General features: G+C 43.3%; 2 protein-coding genes across 3 annotated transcripts in view; both read left to right on the top strand.

Annotated features, from left to right (window-relative positions):
- Window positions 1-18510, top strand: part of LOC147654432 (uncharacterized) — a 749593-nt gene that overhangs the window by 205979 nt on the left and 525104 nt on the right. The gene's annotated exons all lie outside the window — the stretch shown is intronic.
- Window positions 1-18510, top strand: part of PTGFRN (prostaglandin F2 receptor inhibitor) — a 66109-nt gene that overhangs the window by 39983 nt on the left and 7616 nt on the right. For both annotated transcript variants that reach the window (XM_086883571.1, XM_086883572.1), the window contains exons 6-7: window positions 4150-4569; window positions 14086-14193. In XM_086883571.1, the coding sequence (XP_086739697.1) occupies window positions 4150-4569; window positions 14086-14193 (528 nt within the window). The remainder of the gene's footprint in view (window positions 1-4149; window positions 4570-14085; window positions 14194-18510) is intronic.

Genomic DNA, 18510 nt, shown 5'->3' with positions numbered 1-18510 from the left:
CAGCAAAGCTGTCTCTGCCTCAGTGTCTGCTGCATTCGCTGTACTTGCTGCCTTGGTAGTGCACCGGGGGATGAAGGGGCTTTTATGTGGTGCCTTAAGTTTTGGCTTTCGTATTTTTCCCTATGTGAGTAGTTTTGAGCTTCAGATGAAGTGTTAGTGAGCTCTCTTCACAGAGCAGGTAGACAAAACAATTCCATTTCTAGCTTGATACCAAGGACAATTGTTCCAAATTTCAGGCCCAAAAGCAGAAACAATGGTGGGCTGAAGAGAAAAAACAAGAAGGGTGAGACTTCATAACCTGAAGCAGTGGTTGGACAATTAACTCTGATATGCAGATGGACCAAAACTTATAAAAATGTGAGGCCTCAAGAGCAGTCGTCCATTTTGTGACCATTTTGGGTCCATCTGGGGTATAGCCCTGGCCAGGCTCTTGTACTGCCCAAGGTGTATCCTTTAAGGTTTTTCAATAAATACCTACTTTATTTTTAACTCTGTCTAGCCTCTGTTCTAGGTCAGTCTTCTCAAGGCATCCTATGAACACTGAGATTCTTGTCAGCAGCCTCAAGTAGTGCTGTGAGGCCCCGAGGTTGCTGTCAGCCCTGGCTGTTGTGCTGCTTTTCCAGCTGGTGTCAGAGCAGTGCAGGAAAGGTGTTTGCTGTTTTCTAAAGTCTCCTTGCCCTTGTAGCTGTTTGGGTTTTCTAGAAATTTGTCTGGCATTGATGAGGTGAAAACTGGTTTTGGTCACTACCCAGGAAGTGCTCTTGAAGCTGAGCACGCACTTTGTGGTAGAAGAGCAGCAGGAGAATTACAGTGTGGCTTAACCACTTGGACTGGCCAGTGATGGAAGGCAGAAGCTTGCACTGCCAGGCTCCAAAGTACAGTTTACTCAAATTTTATTTGAGTCATTTGGCTAGGGTTTCTTCTGTTGCTAGCCCTCTGTCTTGGAGTAGTGCCCCAGCTTTGGGTATGATTTACTTAGGAGCTCTTTCCCTACTGCTTTCCAGAATAAACTGCAGATTGCAGCCTCCAGTATGTAACCAAGCAGGGTGTGTTTTATTGTGCTTTTCATTCATGGAGCTTTACGAGAAGGAGATGAGACTCCACATGGGACTGCAGGCATGAATTCAGACAGGCAAGTGTCTGGGGTAGTGGTTAAGACACACACTTCTTCCTTGGCAATTCCCAGAAGATTAGAAATGAGACCTTAGGCTGCAGTTCTTGGAAGAAAACATTAATTTGACCTCTCCAGCTCATCTTATGCTGCGAGATCTGATGAGTAATTTCTGCTAACATGGGAAACATGAAGAGACTTTCCTTCTTAAGTTTCTGTGCAGATTACTGTTTTTTCTAAGATAAGTGCCAAATCTTAGGGCTGCTCCCTTTCTCATAATGTGCACTCTTACACACACAGACAGCTAGCTACATGCTTTTCTAGGTGGGGGTGAAGGAGTGCTAATTACATTTCATCTGCTGCTACTGAAGGAGAACAATATTGGCACTGAACCAGAATATTAAGAATGGTGACCCAGGTTTTTCTAGTTGATAGGATATGGGCCTTTTTGTTGTTGTTTTACTTTGCTACATATGCAGGTCTCTAATATTATGGCACATACAGAAACATCCCTTTGATCTTTTTTTGACTTTGTTGCAAAAAGAAACATTCAACACCTGTATGTGATGGGTTGTGTGTCCCTTTCTCTATTCTGTTCTAGATTTCTTACAGTCTAACAGAAGAGGGGGTGCCTCTGCCTTGCATGTTCATTTAAATTAAGGATCTCAGGGGTTTTAAAGGTAGAAAAATGCTTTGAAAGGACTTTCATAAGAACACATCTCCTTGTTCTCTGTTCAGCATCCTAATTTCTAACCCTTTTGAACTCTATCACTGTTCTCCAGCTGCATCTCTGGGCCTCAATTGTTCTCTTCCACAAACTCTACCAAGGGCATTTCTGCTGTTGTCCCATGCTACCACCACTCCTTTCTCCTTTTCCTTTAGCAGAAATACTTAGTAAAAATATCTGCTATTGCCCTCAAATGGAAAACTAATAAAAGATGTCTAGGAACAAAATTTGCTCTGTACTTCTTGGGGACAGGACACTGCCCTTCCTGCTGCTGCCTGACCTGTGGCTCAGGGAGCAGTGGAAGTTAAGGTATTTGAAGCCCAGGTCGTAGGGAGAGTTTTCTCAGCTGTAGCTGAACTGCTCTGAACATGTGAGGGTATTTAATCTTCAGCACATATATCAGAGACCAAATGTAAAATTTCTTTTCTGGTGTCTAGGACCCAGTGTTCTGATGGGAAGATCAACAATGTAAAGAACATTAAATAAGGAGGGCTTTTTGCCCAGAGCCTCCTCATATGGCCTAGAAAACAACAATATGTGCCAGAAAAGTATAACTAGCTGTTTGTGCTTCTGCTTTTGGGACAAAATATAATTGCCTACTATATTCCTAAAAATATGTGAAAAGCTGATCTGTGCTGGACTCCTAAATACCGCAGCCATATGAAGAAGGAAATATCAGTGTCATAGACACAAAATGAGGAAAAAAATGGTTTTGAAGTCTGGAATCTGGTATCTGATGAGTCTTTTCACAAGGGAGAGGAGAATGACTCTATACAATCCTCATTTGTGATTGTACCCTGAGTGCCTAAATGTGCAGCTCTTGTATTGTCACTTGCTTAGTGGTTGGAGGTGTGAGGGGGTTTGGTGTGGAGTATCAAATAATTCTGTGCTCAGCTAGACCACTAGAAGCATCTCAGCCTTCACTGCTCCCGCTGTTTCTTTATATAGCTTTGTACTGTGATCTGCTTTATACAGTACTGATTTAAAGTTGTCATAGCGGGTTTCTCATCTTGTGAGCTGTGTTTACTCATTGTGAAAACTGCTGCTTGAAGGCAAAACACTGCAAAATGTAATCTTGACAAGTATCTTGTTGCTCTTGTGGGGAGGACATAAATATTACTGCATTTAAGTTCAATTTTGGGAAATGTGTTTCAATCTCACCATTACTTATTTTCCTTTTCTTGAGAAGTTTCATCTTGCATAAAGAGGTTCTGTGGAGTTTTTTAACAGATCTACACTTTTTTTTTTCCTTTTATAAAGGAGGGAAGGGAGACTGTGGTGCAGCAAAGTAAGTCCAGAGAGTTGGTTTAGCTGTATTTTTGCAATACGGTTACTTCTATGTATTCTGCCCCAGCCCTCTCTTCCTTAAGAGCAACCTTGATGTACAGGGTGTCTCTTCATCACAATGCCAGGAAACTAGCAACTCCCTTTCCTTTTATCTGATTCTGATTTCAGTCACTCCTCATTTTCTCAGTTTCGCACTGTGAGCTTCTATTTTGTGTATCTTGGAGCTGTGCTCTGAGATGTATAATTTTCCCAAACCCAGTAATTAAGGGATTCTTGGGATTGAGGAGCCAGTAGAGAAAGGAAGGAAACTAAGCAGTAAGTGTTGCTGGAATTCTTGGTGTCAAATGGGAAATGTCAAGGCTTCTGGTAGGCTTGTATGACAGTAAATGTATGAGAAGCAAGGGGAGGAAAGACTGACACGGAGGCAGAGGTGTGCCTAAACGTTTCAGCACAGGGTGGTGTGTGTGTGTGTATATTGGGATGCCTGGGGTGTAGACTTCTGTTACCACAAACTTTTGTCATGTGTTTTCAGCTGAATGTGTCTGGGTTGCTGTTAGGAGTGTGTTTTCATGGAAAATAAAAGATGCTACACTAAGTGCTGCCAGTTCAGTGAGTGGCAGCTTTTGTCATTAGTCATGAGTATTTCAGCAGTGCCTGTATTGCCCCATCACTGAGGCTGCTCTTCCAGGTCCAGTATAAAACTGGGACTCTGAATTTTGTCTAATATCTTTACTCGTGAATAAAACAATCCTGTCTTGTTACAACCTCTGTATTCTATTATCTGTTCAGTATTTGGTGTTTGAATTTGTGCATCTTGACCCAAACTGTTGTGTACTTGTGGGTGTGTGTGCACTGTTGAGTAGCATTCTGGGCTGTCCACATGTTTAGATAAATGTGCTGGGATTTGTTCCACCAAAAAAGGAACTTTGCCTGTCTGTAAAATCTTGGAGGTTGAATGGTGCTGCAGAAACACCTGTAGTTATTTGCTAACTCTCTCTTGCTGCTTATTTCCTTCCCTCTTCAGATTACACGCTTACAGTGGAGGCGGTGAAACTGAAGCCATTCTTTGTAGCAGGCCACACCTTTGAGATGACATGCAAAGTGTCTTCCAAAAACATCAAGACCCCGCGCTATTCCGTCCTCATCACAGCCGAGAAGCCCCTCACGGATCAGTCGAGCCCCAACGGAACCACGCGCATTATCTCCTTGAACCAGGACTCGGTAGTGCGGCTGGAAGACTGGACGGACCAGACCCGTGTGGATGGGGTGGTGCTGGAGAAGGTCCAGGAGAACGAGTTCCGCTACAGGATGTACCAGACCCAGATCTCTGACGCTGGGCTGTACCGCTGCGTGGTGACCGCCTGGTCTCCAGGCGGTGGCGGCATGTGGCGTGAAGCAGTGAATGGCTTATCCAACCCTATCCAGATAGACTTCCAGACATCAGGTTGGTACAGAGCCTGGCAGCCGTGTGTCTAAGCCAGAAAGGGAGAGAATTCCGTGATGCTTTCCCATTGATTTCCCCGTGTCTCAGAAATACATACTCTTTGGAACAAATGGTGCGATGGCTGAGGGCTGTGCTTGTCTTCTTTGGTGGTACTTGTGTCCTTTGTGCTATTGATTGTTTACAGAAAGATGTTTAATGAATTGGCTGTAATCATAACCCCTGGGTTTTTCTCTACTAATGCAGCTTTTATGGTCCTGCAGGCTCAGAGCTGGTTCTCAGTATGGAGCAACTGCTGCCGCATTTGCCAGCTGTATCACTAGATTGTTAGTAGTGGCTGCTCTGGAAGAACATTAATATAAACTAGATTTCTGTTCCAAAACAGACTCTATTAGCATAGCATTAAATTCCCTGAGCACACCTCGCTGTTGATGTAATTGCAGAAAATGGTCAGGTCAGGGTAACATTTCAGCCATCTCAGTCGGTGTATCCTGCCACTGCAAGACCTTAGAGGTCCCTCGTGGCTGAACTACAAAGCTCCACAAATTGGGATGAATTTCAGTACCCAGAAGGACATCCTGTTCCTCAATTGCTTGCTGAAACCTTTACCTTCAGCTGTAACAAAGCCTGCCTGTTGAGACTTTTCTATGGAAATATTCTGGTCCTGATATAATGTTGGGGGGAGGGAGAGACAAATAGAATTGATTTGGATCATCAGAGATGCATGTTAACCCTGACTTCTGTCACGTTATATTATTGGGAAGTGCCGTGGGAGCTGTTTTCGTAACACTGGTGCATATGTGAGTAAAGGGCTCCTCTCTTGATTTGATAAACCAAGCTGGTGGGGCTTTGAGCTGATGGGGCTTTCGTGCTCATATTCTGCTGGTAGTAACAGGCTGTAGCATATTTAGGAGATGTGTCTGTGTCTAGGCAAGAGCAGCCTGACTTCTGGTTGGATCCACAGCTAAGGTAATTGTTCTAGATGATGTGGTTCCTAGGATCTGAACTTGCTTATATAGCACACCGGGGAAAGGACAAGGGCAGATCACAGTAGGACAGCCTGGCAACGAGGATGTCATTTTATAGGAAGCTTTGAGATGCAGCTTTGATCTAAGCTGGCTAGACAGAGGACATTGACTCAGCTTCTTTCAGTTTTAGGTAATTTCTCAAGATGGTTTAGTGGACTGCAGTTTTAGCCTTATTGCTCTTTCTATCTGGGTCAGACACAGCGGGAGAGTAGTATTTTCCAAAGGGGGTGATAAAAGAAACCAGCAAAAATGAAATAAGCCCCAAGCCCCAGCCTTCCCCTCCAAGTTCCTATGTGGAGGCCTTCCTGCACAAAAGTGGTGGATGGTGCCTCTCCCAACATTGTTTGTGTCACTTGGAACTCCCATCCATTGCTGGGATGCTTTGATACCCAATGTTCAGAGGGAAACCTGCGAGCAATGTGAGGGAGGGAAGTGTGCGTGTTGTAGTCTTGACTTATTTTGCTGTCAGCCTCTCCTCCCAGCCCCTTCACCCAGATAGGATTTCTGGAGCGTGGAGTGAAGAAAGGGAGGCAGCGTGTAGAAGTGCCCTGGGAATGTGTGAATTCCAGTAGCAGGGCTGGAGCAGGGGGAGGGGTGGTCCTAAAGCCCTGTCAGCCTTTCATTCTTTACAAAAGAATGAAGAAAGAAATGAGATCCCAGGCACAATTTGCTGGAGTGCTATTTCCCAAAATAATCTTGGCACGTAGCAAAATCTGTCTTGAAATACCTGCAATTTTCTTTAATTGATAGATGAACTTTGTGTCCTTCAGTTGTTACTCAGATATCCCTGCTGGATATTCACCTCTGGGCACGATGAGAACATGCCATGAGCACAGCTAGAATGAACCAACTGTGGAATTACTATTTGGGGAATCATCTGGAATTAATTATACAAGACAGAAGATGTTTTGTGGGTGTGTTACTTTGGTTTTGTTTGCTGAAGCCTCCTGTCTTTGATGCAGACTGAGTCAGGGAGCCAGAGGTAAATGTAAAGTTGTGGAGCTGCTATGAAAGCAGAGCTCAGATATCACACCCTTCTCTTGCATCCTGTAGCACAAGCAGCTGTCAAACTTGTTCTTCAGAAAAAATCAGTTGGTGCCACAATTTCCCTAATGGGCCTGGTGAAAGGCAGAATTTCCCTAATGGGCATGGTGAAATATCCCTCCATGTTTGCAGGGAGAATTTCCCCAAAATTGGAGGGAAGATACTAACAGGAAAGGTGGAGGAAAAAAGAGGGGCATGCAGCTTTCCAGGCAACTGGGGAAAAAAAAAAAAGCTGTGGAGCACCAATGTGCTGAATCCTGAGTTGTAGGGAGGGTGGGGTGTGTTATCTTATGATGATCTTACGTTTGTCCTGGATAGGAAAACTGTTAAGGGGTCAATTGCACTGATTTTTTCAAAGTGTAACAGAAATACAACTTGCCTATAACTGCTGGAGGGAATATAATACAGTGTAATTTTGAAAAATAGAATGTTATCCAGTCTCCTCCATGCTTTGAAATCTTGGGCTTGGGCAGCATTTTCAGCTTCCATCATGGCTGTTGGAGTGGGGAAGGGATCAATAAGGAAGCAGCATTTTCAGCAAAAGGAAGCCCTTAAAGGATTTTACATGAAGCTTTTAGTCCTAGGAGGAATTTCTTTCTCAGTTGTTTTTATTGATTCCCCTTTGATGGGGGATGGTGAGGCTTGCTGGGACTGGAAATCCTCCTCTCCGATTTGACTCTCTCACAGATCTCTCTGAGCTGAGTGATGTTTCAAAGAGGGGGCTTTTTAAGCATGCATACACATTGTGCAATGTGATCTCCCTGAGTGGCAGGGGCCTGTGAGCTTTTCATATATGAGCTGGGGACTGCACACGTGAAACTTCTGTGTTTCCTGCCACAATAGGTTTGAAATGTGGCAGTGCTCTGAAATGTTTTTCCATGAACATCTGTGGAAAATGTCTTGCTCAGATTCTTTCCATCCAAGGCAGAACTTGCTGGCTGCAAGCAGAGTTCTCCTCTTCACTTGCTGTTGCAAAGGGACGTATTTATTCCATTTGGTTAATGATCTGAAATGTTAATATAAAGGTGTTTGTTTGAAACATCCAGAACTAAAAAACAAATTTTGTCCACTGGACTATAAGAACTGGAAGCAAGGGTACGGGAGTGTGGTGAGGAGGAGCCTTCTAGGCCATTAGTTTTCAAATATTTGGTCAATTGTTCTTTGCTGGATATATTTTAAGACCAGAGAGGATCTTGTGAATCTTCTGGTATGACCTCATGAATAACATGGATCACTAGACCACTTTCTTGGAACGAATGCCTTTCGTCCAGCTGCTGTAAGCAAAATAAACTTATCTGGAGGGCAGGGGAAGCTGTCCCATATGAAGAATTTAATATTCCTCAGTGCTTTTTTGTTTGTCTTCACAGTGTAGGACAGAGAGGTTCTGCCATGTCTTTTTTAAAAGGTTGTTCAGTGATGTGAGGAACAAGAGCAGCTGCCAGTGTCTGTCTTGAAATGTTCTCTTAATTTCATTGCACTGTTTCTACTCCAGTGCATCCTCTCTCCTCCTGAGCTATTGGTTGATGCATGTGTACAGAGCCTTTCTTTCAGCCTGGAACACACCTGTCTTCTGTCCCTTGCTGTTCTTGTCATTCCAGTGTATGAAGCCAGCTTCATAAACTCTGTTTTGGCATTTGTCCTTTAATTTTCAAACCCTTTCACCATGAGCAGGGCAACCCAGGTTAGTGTTCAGAATGTCTTTGCCTGCTACACACTCTCAGGGATTTCCACAGAACTGACTTACTTTCCTTTCTCTTGAAGGAAGCAGGGAGAAGGAAGCTTTTAATCTCATGTTGATGAGTGTGTTATGAAAAGGAACCATTTGGAGCTTGGCTGTGCTCTGAGCTGTTTCTGCTCTGTGCCACTCAGCAGAGGGTAGAAAGTTCTGGAGAGGCAAAAATAAAAGAGAACTTGTAAGGGAAATATCTCAATGAAATCTTCAACTCTGGATTACATCTGCATGTGAGCTCATTGCACAGCAATGTATTATCATTCACTTTGGAAGAAGCTGAGATAAACCAAGAGCTGCTGAAATATGAGCTGAGTATTGATGTTGAACTTGCAATTAAAATGAAATGATGCCCTCCAATGACCCCGAGAGATACTCAATTTCAAGAAGGGCGAATAGAAAGTTTCTTAAAGGAAAGAAAGCTTAATCACGGAAATGAATGAAAAGCAGTGCAGCAGAAAGTCTTTGGCAAGAAATGCTGGTATTTTCCAGCCACTGTTAATGGGCAGGAACGTGCTTTGTCATTGTGTGCCTTTGTGCCTGTGCACATTAATTTGTAGCTGGAAGTAGAAACCACAGACTTAACTACTGAGGGTTTCTTCCAGTAACAGCCATTATGAGGCTTGGGGTAAAGCTTGTTAGGGAACAGCTTCACCAAGAAGGGGTCTGGAAAAGTGGAGGTGAAGGAACTCATTACCTGGAGAAAAGCAGGTCATGGAATTCTCGGTTGAAGAGTGAATGATTTGGTGCCAGGGCAGAGATGAGTAATATTTTGGACGATGCAGAACTCGTGGGTTGCATCAGTTGTTTTTCCCATTGTGGTCTGTGGTGCTGTGTGATTGGAAGCAGGGAAGCTGCATGCAGGAATTCCAGCCCCCCTGGTCAGTAATGGACTGGGCATGGACTTCTTGGAGGGAACAGTCTGCCCTGGGTCTCTGTTGCCATCAGATTACTTGACCTTTCTCTTCTCTGCTTGGCTGGAAAATAAAAGTAGCTCCTGTCTGTGGGGAGACTATACTTGATTTCTGCAGAGAAGTACAGGGGAAAATGATAATCAAAGAAGACAAAACATCACCTAGGACCCTAGATGATTAGGACCTCTTCTTTTACAGAACTGGATTTTAACTGGCTCTTGGTTTTACTCTCTTTCCTTTTCCCATTTTTCTTGCAGATTTAAAGTGTTTGGATTACTGAACAGGGAAGGAAAGTGGGTAGAAAATGGGGTGACATCACATAAAGAGGGCTCAGAATTTGTCTCTAATTTGTAAATTTTTAGGTTGAGTAAATTAACTCGATCAACTTCAACAGCTCTTTCCCACCCTGCAGCCCCTTCAGTGTGAATCTGATTGAGGACAAAGTAATAAACAAATCTTGGTTCAACTTAAAAACACTTTTTCCTTTCCTTTTTATATGTAGAAGAATTAGCATAGCACTTTTTAGCTGAAAACTGCATCACTATTGGATCTGAGTCCTGGAGATACGTTCCTGGTAACATGAAATCAACAGTTTGAGCACTGAGATCTAACATAAAAGGGAACATTCAGAGAAAAGTACACTGAACAAATCCTGATTCTGGAAGCTAGTTTCTCTTTAAGCACTTCTGGATTTGTACTAGTAAACTTCTAACCTCAATTTCTTCACTTTCTGTTTAAAGTTGTGTGGTGTTTTTCAAGTGTTAGGAGTCAAGAAGTGCTCTGAGAATTCTCACTTTTCTGACTGCAGATGCTTTTTAATATAAAATGGTTATTACTTTAATAAAGAAGAAAACTTATTTGGGGGTTTTATCTAAGCTTACTTAAGGCCTTACTTACAGTGAGGAACATATATTTTGGCTTATTGTAAATCAAAGATCTCAGCAGAATATGGCAGTTTGTGATGCTTAGCTCTTAGAATTGTGAATGCTGCTTTGTTTTGTAAATCTGTGCTCTTTTGCTTCCAAATTATCTGAGGGAATGGCACTTATCTTCAAATCTGAAGTTATTAAAATCCAGTTATTTCTCAGCTTTCAAGCTCATGAACAGCTTTTAATCATTTAAGTTTGCTTTGTTCTTGATGAGTTTTACAGGTCATGCTTGATCTGTCAGCCCTGCAATTGAAACTAAAGTGGTTTGTTTGTTCTCCTGAGTGACCAGCAGGTGCCAATAAGAGTACTTCAAACTATTAAATGCAGGTGGCAAGATGGCCAAAGCCACATGGTCTGTTATCTGCAGAGTTCTGTTTTCCTTGGTGTTGGTATAGCACTAACTCATATCTCACTGAAGGAGAGAGTTCCTGTCACCTCCCCAACCCTTCCAGTGACACTGTAAGTGCTTGAGCGTGACGGTGCTGGGACCCTGAGCCAGTGTCATCAGTGTCTGCTGGGACTTGCCTGTTTTACCACATGCCTGTATCTGTAACCTTGGCATTGAGATGTTCAGCCTCTTTTCTGTGTGGTTTTTTTGTTTGTTTTGTCTTGGAGGGCAAAAACTTGAGAAAAGTATTTGGGTTTTGTGTTCTGAGCCTTGCTCGGTGTGGTCCAGATCCAGGGCCTCTTGAACATTGGGTGGGGGAATGGGGCACTCAGACAGCCTCCTGTCTTTTCAGATTTCTTAAGGGAGGGAATAAATCTCTGAAGGTGCTTTATTTTGTCCTTTCATGCCTGAGGACAGCCTGAGGCTCAGGGCATGGGTCATATGGGCAGGAGGCCCGAGCTACACCCAAAGAAGACATATAACCCTAGGAAGTTGCAGCCACACAACTCAGTTCTCGAGACTGAACTGAGGAACTTCCACCGTAATTAATCTTGCTTAGGTTTAAAAGAAATAATTAATAATTAAATTAATTATTAAATAATTAATAATTAAATGTTGTTTTCCCTCTTCAGCTTAAGAAGGAGGAGCACAACCCCCAACACATCTCTTGACTCTTTATTGATATCCAGTTCTAGCACAGGACAGTGATTTCTCCCTGGAGGTTGAGATAGTAATTTGCAAGAGATGTTACCTGCTAGGGAAATAACTAAAAGGAAGGAACTGTTTGTGCCTTCCCAAGGGGAAGCACAATCCTGAAATGCCAATGCAGCTGATGCCTTGTAGCCTTCCTGCCTAGGAAGTTTTGGCTCTTCATGAGGGAGGCTCGGTGGAGAAGTGCTTGGTGACCCAAACTGAGGAGTGTGTTGGGAGTGCTGCATTTCCATGATCCATGGCCTTGGATTGTGACCAACCAAGCTCAGCTTTTACCCTTGTGACATCCAGTGTCCAGGAATGCTCTGACTCTGCTCCACATTATGGTTTGTTGGTTTGCCAGGGTTTGAAGGCAGTGTCTGTTCAATACAGGAGGTACCTGGACTTTCAGCCTAGAAATAAAGCCTGAAAAATTCCATGTGCCCTCTGTCTTTCCTTGTTTAACCTGCCAGGGCAGGGGTAAGGTAGCCCATCCTTTGCCTGACAGAGTTGGAATCATGCAGTTCATCTCTTGCTCAGCCCCTCCCAGCACCCAGCCTGTCTGCTGGAGTAGAGCATGTCCCGTATTCCTGATGTGATGTCACCCCACTTGCTGCAGGATAGATTTAGGAAAGACTGAGCTATGAACAGTATCAGGATTATTGTGGGACTGTTCTGCCTTTGATCAGTGCAGCAGAGGGACTGTGCTGGGAATGCAGGGATGTTCCTAGCAGATTTTGACGGCCTCTTTGTTTCTTTTCTTTGACAGTTCACACAAAGCTTGAGACTTTCCTGCTTATAGTTGGCTGGAGTGCCCTGGTCCATGCTGCCTTTAATCCCCTAGGACCTTGAACTTCTGTCTGCCCAACTCCAAATGAAAGGATGGACAATGTCTTGATTTGTCTGAGGACAAATAATCAAATAGGCTGCAAGGAATATCGTTTGGTTTGTATGTGTGAATGTCAGGAAACAAATTGAATTCACACAAAACCAGTTTAGATAGATGCTGAGGAAGCATTCAGATTAATCTCTGTTCATCTCCTAGGAAAAGGATCCCATCATGCTGATCTTAAGTTAGGGCTGCAGTCTGCTTGTGAAGTCACTACCTGAGCAGCTGATCTCAGTATTCTGTTCTCTTGTTTCCTTAAATATGTTCTAGCATAAACATGTTGGTGGATAATGCATGTACAATCCATATATTGCATCTCTGCCACCCTTTTATCCTTGTTTGGGGGGCAATTTGCAGTGTTAATTTTAAGAAAGACCTTCTAGTGTCAAAATGGGTGTCAGACTCTTACATGATATGTCTGCATATTCCCCCTGTGTACAAAAGTACAACTGCTTCTGGGGCAGAGGACTGGTGAAAATTGGAGGAGAGGGGATTTTGAAAGCTGGAGAAGTAACTATTGCATTGTAGTTGGAAATGATTTCTTATCATGCTGTGTATTATCTGTTGACCAAAACAAGCCAGGCCCTTGTAGTCTAGAAAAGCAGCACCAAAAATTAAAGCCCTAGCTTCATGATACATCCAAGTTTCTTTCCAGAACCTCAGTTTGGGAATTATGGGGTATGCCATGTGGTGAGCTATCAGTGTAGCTTTCCACAGAAACCTGTTGAGAGGGCAAGGCACAAATGGGTTGTTTTGGATGATTTCCTGAAGTATTCTTCATTAAAAGCATTATTTGCCACTGATCTTCACTGGATTTGAAATGTAGGGTTCTTGTACTAAAAGATTAGCAGGTAAGAGTGGAGGAGAGAAAATAAACAGCTTTTCTTTCCTCCCTCCAAGCCACCCTTCTGTGCTTATTGTTGCTGCTGCTGTGCAGAAGAAATAGGTAAGCCAAGTAATAATGGGAGTCCAGGGAGTGTAAAAAGGGTTACTTCTTAATCTGAGTCCAAAATTCCTTCTTGGGTTCCCTGGCTTTTTCCCCCAAAGGCATCCTGGAGGTCACCGTTGGGATTAGCTTTCCTTCTGCTTGTCTCCTTCACCTTGATTAGTAGAGAAATCACAGAGGCATTTTGGTACATTCTTCAGTTTCTGCCCTGTGAAATAGAGAGTATTAACAATGCTGGTATATCTGAGGAGTTGTGATTTTGTTACTTTTTTACAAGAGATGCAGCTTTTGTCAAAATTTGGGGAAGTTTTGGGTTTTTAACTTAGGCATGTCAGAAGTCTTTTAAAACATCTCAGTGTTGTCATGGTATCTGAGTGTTTCAAAACAGCCTAATGGTTTTCATTGATATCATCACCACTTTGCAGCTGAAGGAGTTACTGTACCCTTGGGCTTTGAGACATCTACAGAAGAAGCTATCTGTGGCAGAGCCTGAAGGAAAACCCACAGAAAAGTATTATCAGATGCATTACTTGTATTGTCTGTTCCAGCTCCACTGTAGAACCATTGCTGTGGTTAAGATACTGTTTTGCTTTAACTTGAATTCCTATTGACAGCCTCAACAAAAAGATCCATTCTGGATTAGCCTGAAGATATTAAGTCCCATGCTCTTAAAGGAGTCACCAGTGGAAGAGCAGCTCCTTTGGTGCTGGAGAGTAGAAGGCAGATCTGGGGAGCAGCCTGTGTGCTGGGTGAAAGGTCCGATGGTTTGGGTACTTTGTTTTAATACAGGATTAAATGGCTAAAAATGAAAAACTATTTTACAAAAAACTTAAGTGGCTGCTTATCCCTACTTCAGAGCTCTGTCTCTAGAAACCAGGAGAAAATACTTCAAAAATGTGCAAGAAGGCTGTTGGACCATGAAGTAAAGCCTGTCATGAATAATTGTGGTTACTCTTTTCCAGGTCCTGTGTTCAATGTCTCGGTGCATTCTGACAGCCCAACGATTTACCAGGGCGAGGTGGCAGATTTGCTGTGTATCATCACAACGGAAGGAATGCCACTTGAGCCAGGTATTTCAGCAAAATTATTTCACTTGCAACTCATCTGCCTTCAGAAGGACAACCCTATGTCCTTTGAGTGAGGCTGGAGAGTTGAGAACAATTCTGTAGAACTAGATAAAAACAGGACAGTGTGCTTGCTTTTACACAGCTCAATTTAAAGTGTTTTTTTTCCTTTTTACCTCCTGAGGGGAGAGGGAAAAAATGTTCTTACCATCAAATCCTCTTCTGCTGTCCCCACCAACTGACCCCAATGCAGGTAATCTCAACCTACAGCCATCAGATGGGCCATGAAAACTATTCCCTTTAAATGGAATGGAGTTCCATTAGCTAAGCCATTTAGAAGGAAATGGTCATCTGTAAAGAAATCTTAGACACCTGGTCAGTCAGCTTCTCCCTTCAGGGTGAATTTAAGGCTTAAGGTAAATCTAAAAATCATAATAGTTGACTGCTGCAGCCTGAATGTCAAAGTGAATGTTCATGGACTTCAGAGTTGAGCATCCTTTTTTATGTGGAAGAAAGAAATACAGTACCTAGTTCCTGTGAGAAGGGTAGCAGACACGAAAGCAAATTTTTATGGAGAGCTAAAGAGTTCAAAGAATTGCTCAAAACCTAGCTGCTTGCCAAGCATTGTCTGAGCTGCTTTTCATCAAAATGCTGTGAGCGTAACTCTCTTATACCCAGAATTTGGGTTTGGAGTGAGTTGAGTCATTATGTATATGAATATAAGCATCTCTTTAAAATAAATCTACAAATATATATGTAAATATAAATATGTGTTAATATATCTAAATATAAAGTTGTTGTGATTCATGCCAAACCTAAAAGCCTACGCAAGAACCACTACAAAAGAGGTGCTGTGCAGAAAATATTACTTATGATGTAGTAGCTGATGAGATAAAGTACCAGGCTTAGTAAAGGCCCATCACTTTGAAATTACAAGATGTCTGTTCTACATTAAATCTGTGCGTGGCAGGGAAGCAATTTGCTAGATTACAGTCATGTGCTGCCTGTGAAAAAATGATAGAAGTCTGTAGATTGTATTATTGAAATGCTTGTTAGGGAGGAAGAGCTGAGTAAACTTTATTGCTGTCAAAAGAGTCATAGCCTGGGATATTGGGCACAGCAAGCAGTGATGTGTGCCTGTGCATCTACCTCAGCCTGTCCTGTGCCTGCTGCTCAGCAGGAAGCCTCTTCCACGTTGAGGTGTGCTCAAGCTCTTGCAGGTATTGTTGCAAGGCAGTACCCAGAGCAGCTGCCTCCCTTTCCAAAGCAATAATTGCTGACAGGGAGCAGCTGCTGCTTCTGCTGGTGTTCAGCAGCCTAAAGAAGCTTGGCATTGCCTTGTGAAAGAGGACTCAGCATCCCTGACTCAAAACTTGAAAACTGGAACACAAATTCCACCTGAATGTGAGGAGGAACTTCTTTACTGTGAGGATGACCACACACTGGAACAGGTTGCCCAGAGATGATGTGGAGGCTCTTTCTCTGGAGAGATTCAAAAGCCCTCTGGACAGAATCCCGTGTCATGTGCTCTAGGATAACTCTGGAGCAAAGGAGGTTGGACCAGATGACCTCCACTGGTCCCTTCCAGCCTTATCCATGCTGTGAAGAGGCCACTTAGTAGTGGGGCTCTCCTGTCTCTTCACTGAAGTTGAGATTGGGATGGGTTTGTGTGTATTTGGTACCTTTGGACTGGGAGGAACACAGACAGGGTAAGGATAATCAAAAAGGTTGAAGTAAAAAGCTGTTGTCTTTTGAGGAGCTGCTGATCAGCACAGTTAAGTTTTAACTGGGCAGCTTCACAAGGGTTTGTGGGTGTCTGTTGAATTGATAGATTATCCCTGGAGCTGGAGATGATGCTGTTTCCAGCAGTCAAGGGCAGCCAGAGCAGAGTCTTAAATGTCAGCACTGTAATCTGTTCCATAGCTGGGTAATGTCATCTTGGACATGGCAAACCTCTGTGGTGTTTTTTTATCTTGTTTCTTTCATGTTGGTGGTTTGTTTAGTTTCTTTATTTTTCACTCTGGAATGGGGCAGATGAGGCACAGACAAATGAACCTAGAGTGCTGTAAAATGTGGTATTGTGGCAAGCTTTGAGGGGGCTTTTCAGTCCATGCTCTGAGGCTTCAATTGCAGGATGAGCAGGACTTGGGGCCTAACCAGTCATGCTGTGTGATGAAACACAGTCCTTGCTGGTCCTCTGGATGAGACTGGCAAAAGAGCTGCAGGGAACAGCTGGAATTTATGCAAGGTGTGCAGACTTCCCTCATCCATCTGCCTTCTTGGCCTTGGAAGCTGGAGGCTCCTAATGGAGCAGGTTAGAGGAAGGGCTGAAGGGCTTGCATGGTAGCAAACAGATGGAGTTCCTCACTGGTGACCTTATTCCTCTGTATCTCATCTCTGATCTGTCTTTATGCTGTGTCAGTATCACAGTTTAATTCACAACTGGAATGGAGGACTTGCTTTTTAAATTAGTGCCAAATGTTAGACAGACTGTGAAAATAGCAGGGCTGTCTCATCCCACTGGGGACATGAGGCACACTGTTAGGGAAAGCCTACACCTGGCACTTAGAGAAACAGGGCAAGAGTTATCAGCATCTTCTGGCAGAAAACAGATGACTGCACTACAGACATGGTCATTCCATTTGGGAATGTGATGAGAAAGGAGAAAAGAGCAAATTCATTTGACTCCCTTCTGAGGGGCGTGGTGGCTTTCAAGGCCATCTGTACTTCTCATGTCAGACCTGCTGCAGGGCTGTGGTCTGTGGTCCCCTGTGAGCAAAGTGAGGAGCAGGATGCCTCATAAAATGGCCTGTTAAATGCACATCCTTCGATCATATTTGGTATGCCAGCCAGCTCTGTTCTTGTGCACACAGACACTCAATTTTGCAGGCATGCATGTGGATTAGTACATATGCCTCCTGTAGTACATGGGTGTCAGCTGCCACCTCTCCTCCCTCTTTGTATGCACAATTAAAAAAAAATTAAAGTACTTCCAAGGAGCTGAAGAAAAGCTAAATGACCAGTTAGCTTTGTCAGTGCCATTTGTTAGATCGATCCTTTTTTTTTTTTTTTTTTTTTTCTAGAGGCATCACTTATGGTTTGAACCCTTTTCTGGTAGAGGCAACTCACAATGCTTTCAGTGTGTGTATCTGCCCTGTGGGAAATTTTCAAAAGGGTAGAAAAGGTTTTGGTGTGACTGCTACATGCTTTAATTTCCTCTGCTTCTTTGAGACCCTGCTGAAATCGAGTGTGTGTTACTAAGCCCAGTACATGGCAGCAACTGCTCCATCTAAAGAAGTGCTCCTTTGGCTTGGCAGCTGTGGTTGGTGTTTTGAATTGATACGAGGGGAATATGTGTGTGTGTCAGTGGGGAATAGTAGTTCTTCTGTGCCCTGAAGATATAAAAGCTGCTTCTGATACTTCTGTTGAATACACATTTTCACAAATGATCTCTCTAGACTTCCCAGATCACCCATTCTTGGGCTGTGTGCTTAGGGATTTAAAAGTATTACTTACTGTGTCTGAAAGGAGATGTGGGGGTTTTTTATCTGCTCCAGACAGACCCAGTGGGCACTCCAGAGAATTTAACAAAACCAGCTTGTTTACCCCTTATATGGCTTGAAGTGGTTTGCTCAGCTCTCTAGGAAGCCCTATTCAACCTCATTTAAATGTGGTAAACAAAAAGGGTCTCAAAATTGTGATTCAACACTGTAACAGGATGCTGAGAGAGTTCCATTCTAAGCAGTGGAAGTGTATGGTTCCTAAGAAGCTGGTCTAGAAATAGGATTCCCTCTTTTGAGGAGTGATTGGTCAGGGAAGTAGCTAAGACCCAGACAGCTTAGCCCTGTGTGTCAAATCAAAATGTGCATAAAGATGTGCTTTACATGTTGATGATCCTCGCTGGCTGAGGAGGGGAGGAAGCACAGCAGCACTGCTAACTCTGCTCAAAGAGCTCTGAAGTGTCCAGCTCCCAGTGCTCTCTGCTCCTTTAGGGTTGCATGTGCTGGTGGCACTGAGGTCCTTGATGCTCTTGTGAGCACTGGGATGTTCTCCTTCACCTTGGCCAGGTGTCCCACACTACTGACCGTGGCACAGAAAGAGCCAGGAAAAGAAACCTTTGTTGAGTATGAGTGTGGTTCTTGAAGTGGAGTTTTTGTAGATTTGGGTCAAAAATTGAGAGTGACTCGTCAACATTGATGCAAGGTGTGTGGAATGGTGCAGATGCCAAGTGTGTGACCTGGTTTATGCCAGTGAATGTACATATTTATTAGCACTTGGAAGCTGCTAGGCATGTTCATCTTTGGTATTTAGAGAGCACCTGAT

The sequence above is a fragment of the Cyanistes caeruleus genome, chromosome 3 (assembly GCF_971803275.1).
Source record: "Cyanistes caeruleus chromosome 3, bCyaCae1.hap1.1, whole genome shotgun sequence".
In the NCBI taxonomy this organism is placed as follows: domain Eukaryota; kingdom Metazoa; phylum Chordata; class Aves; order Passeriformes; family Paridae; genus Cyanistes; species Cyanistes caeruleus.
The sequence above is the reverse complement of the archived record's forward strand: the minus strand, read 5'-3'. Positions and strand labels throughout refer to the sequence as shown.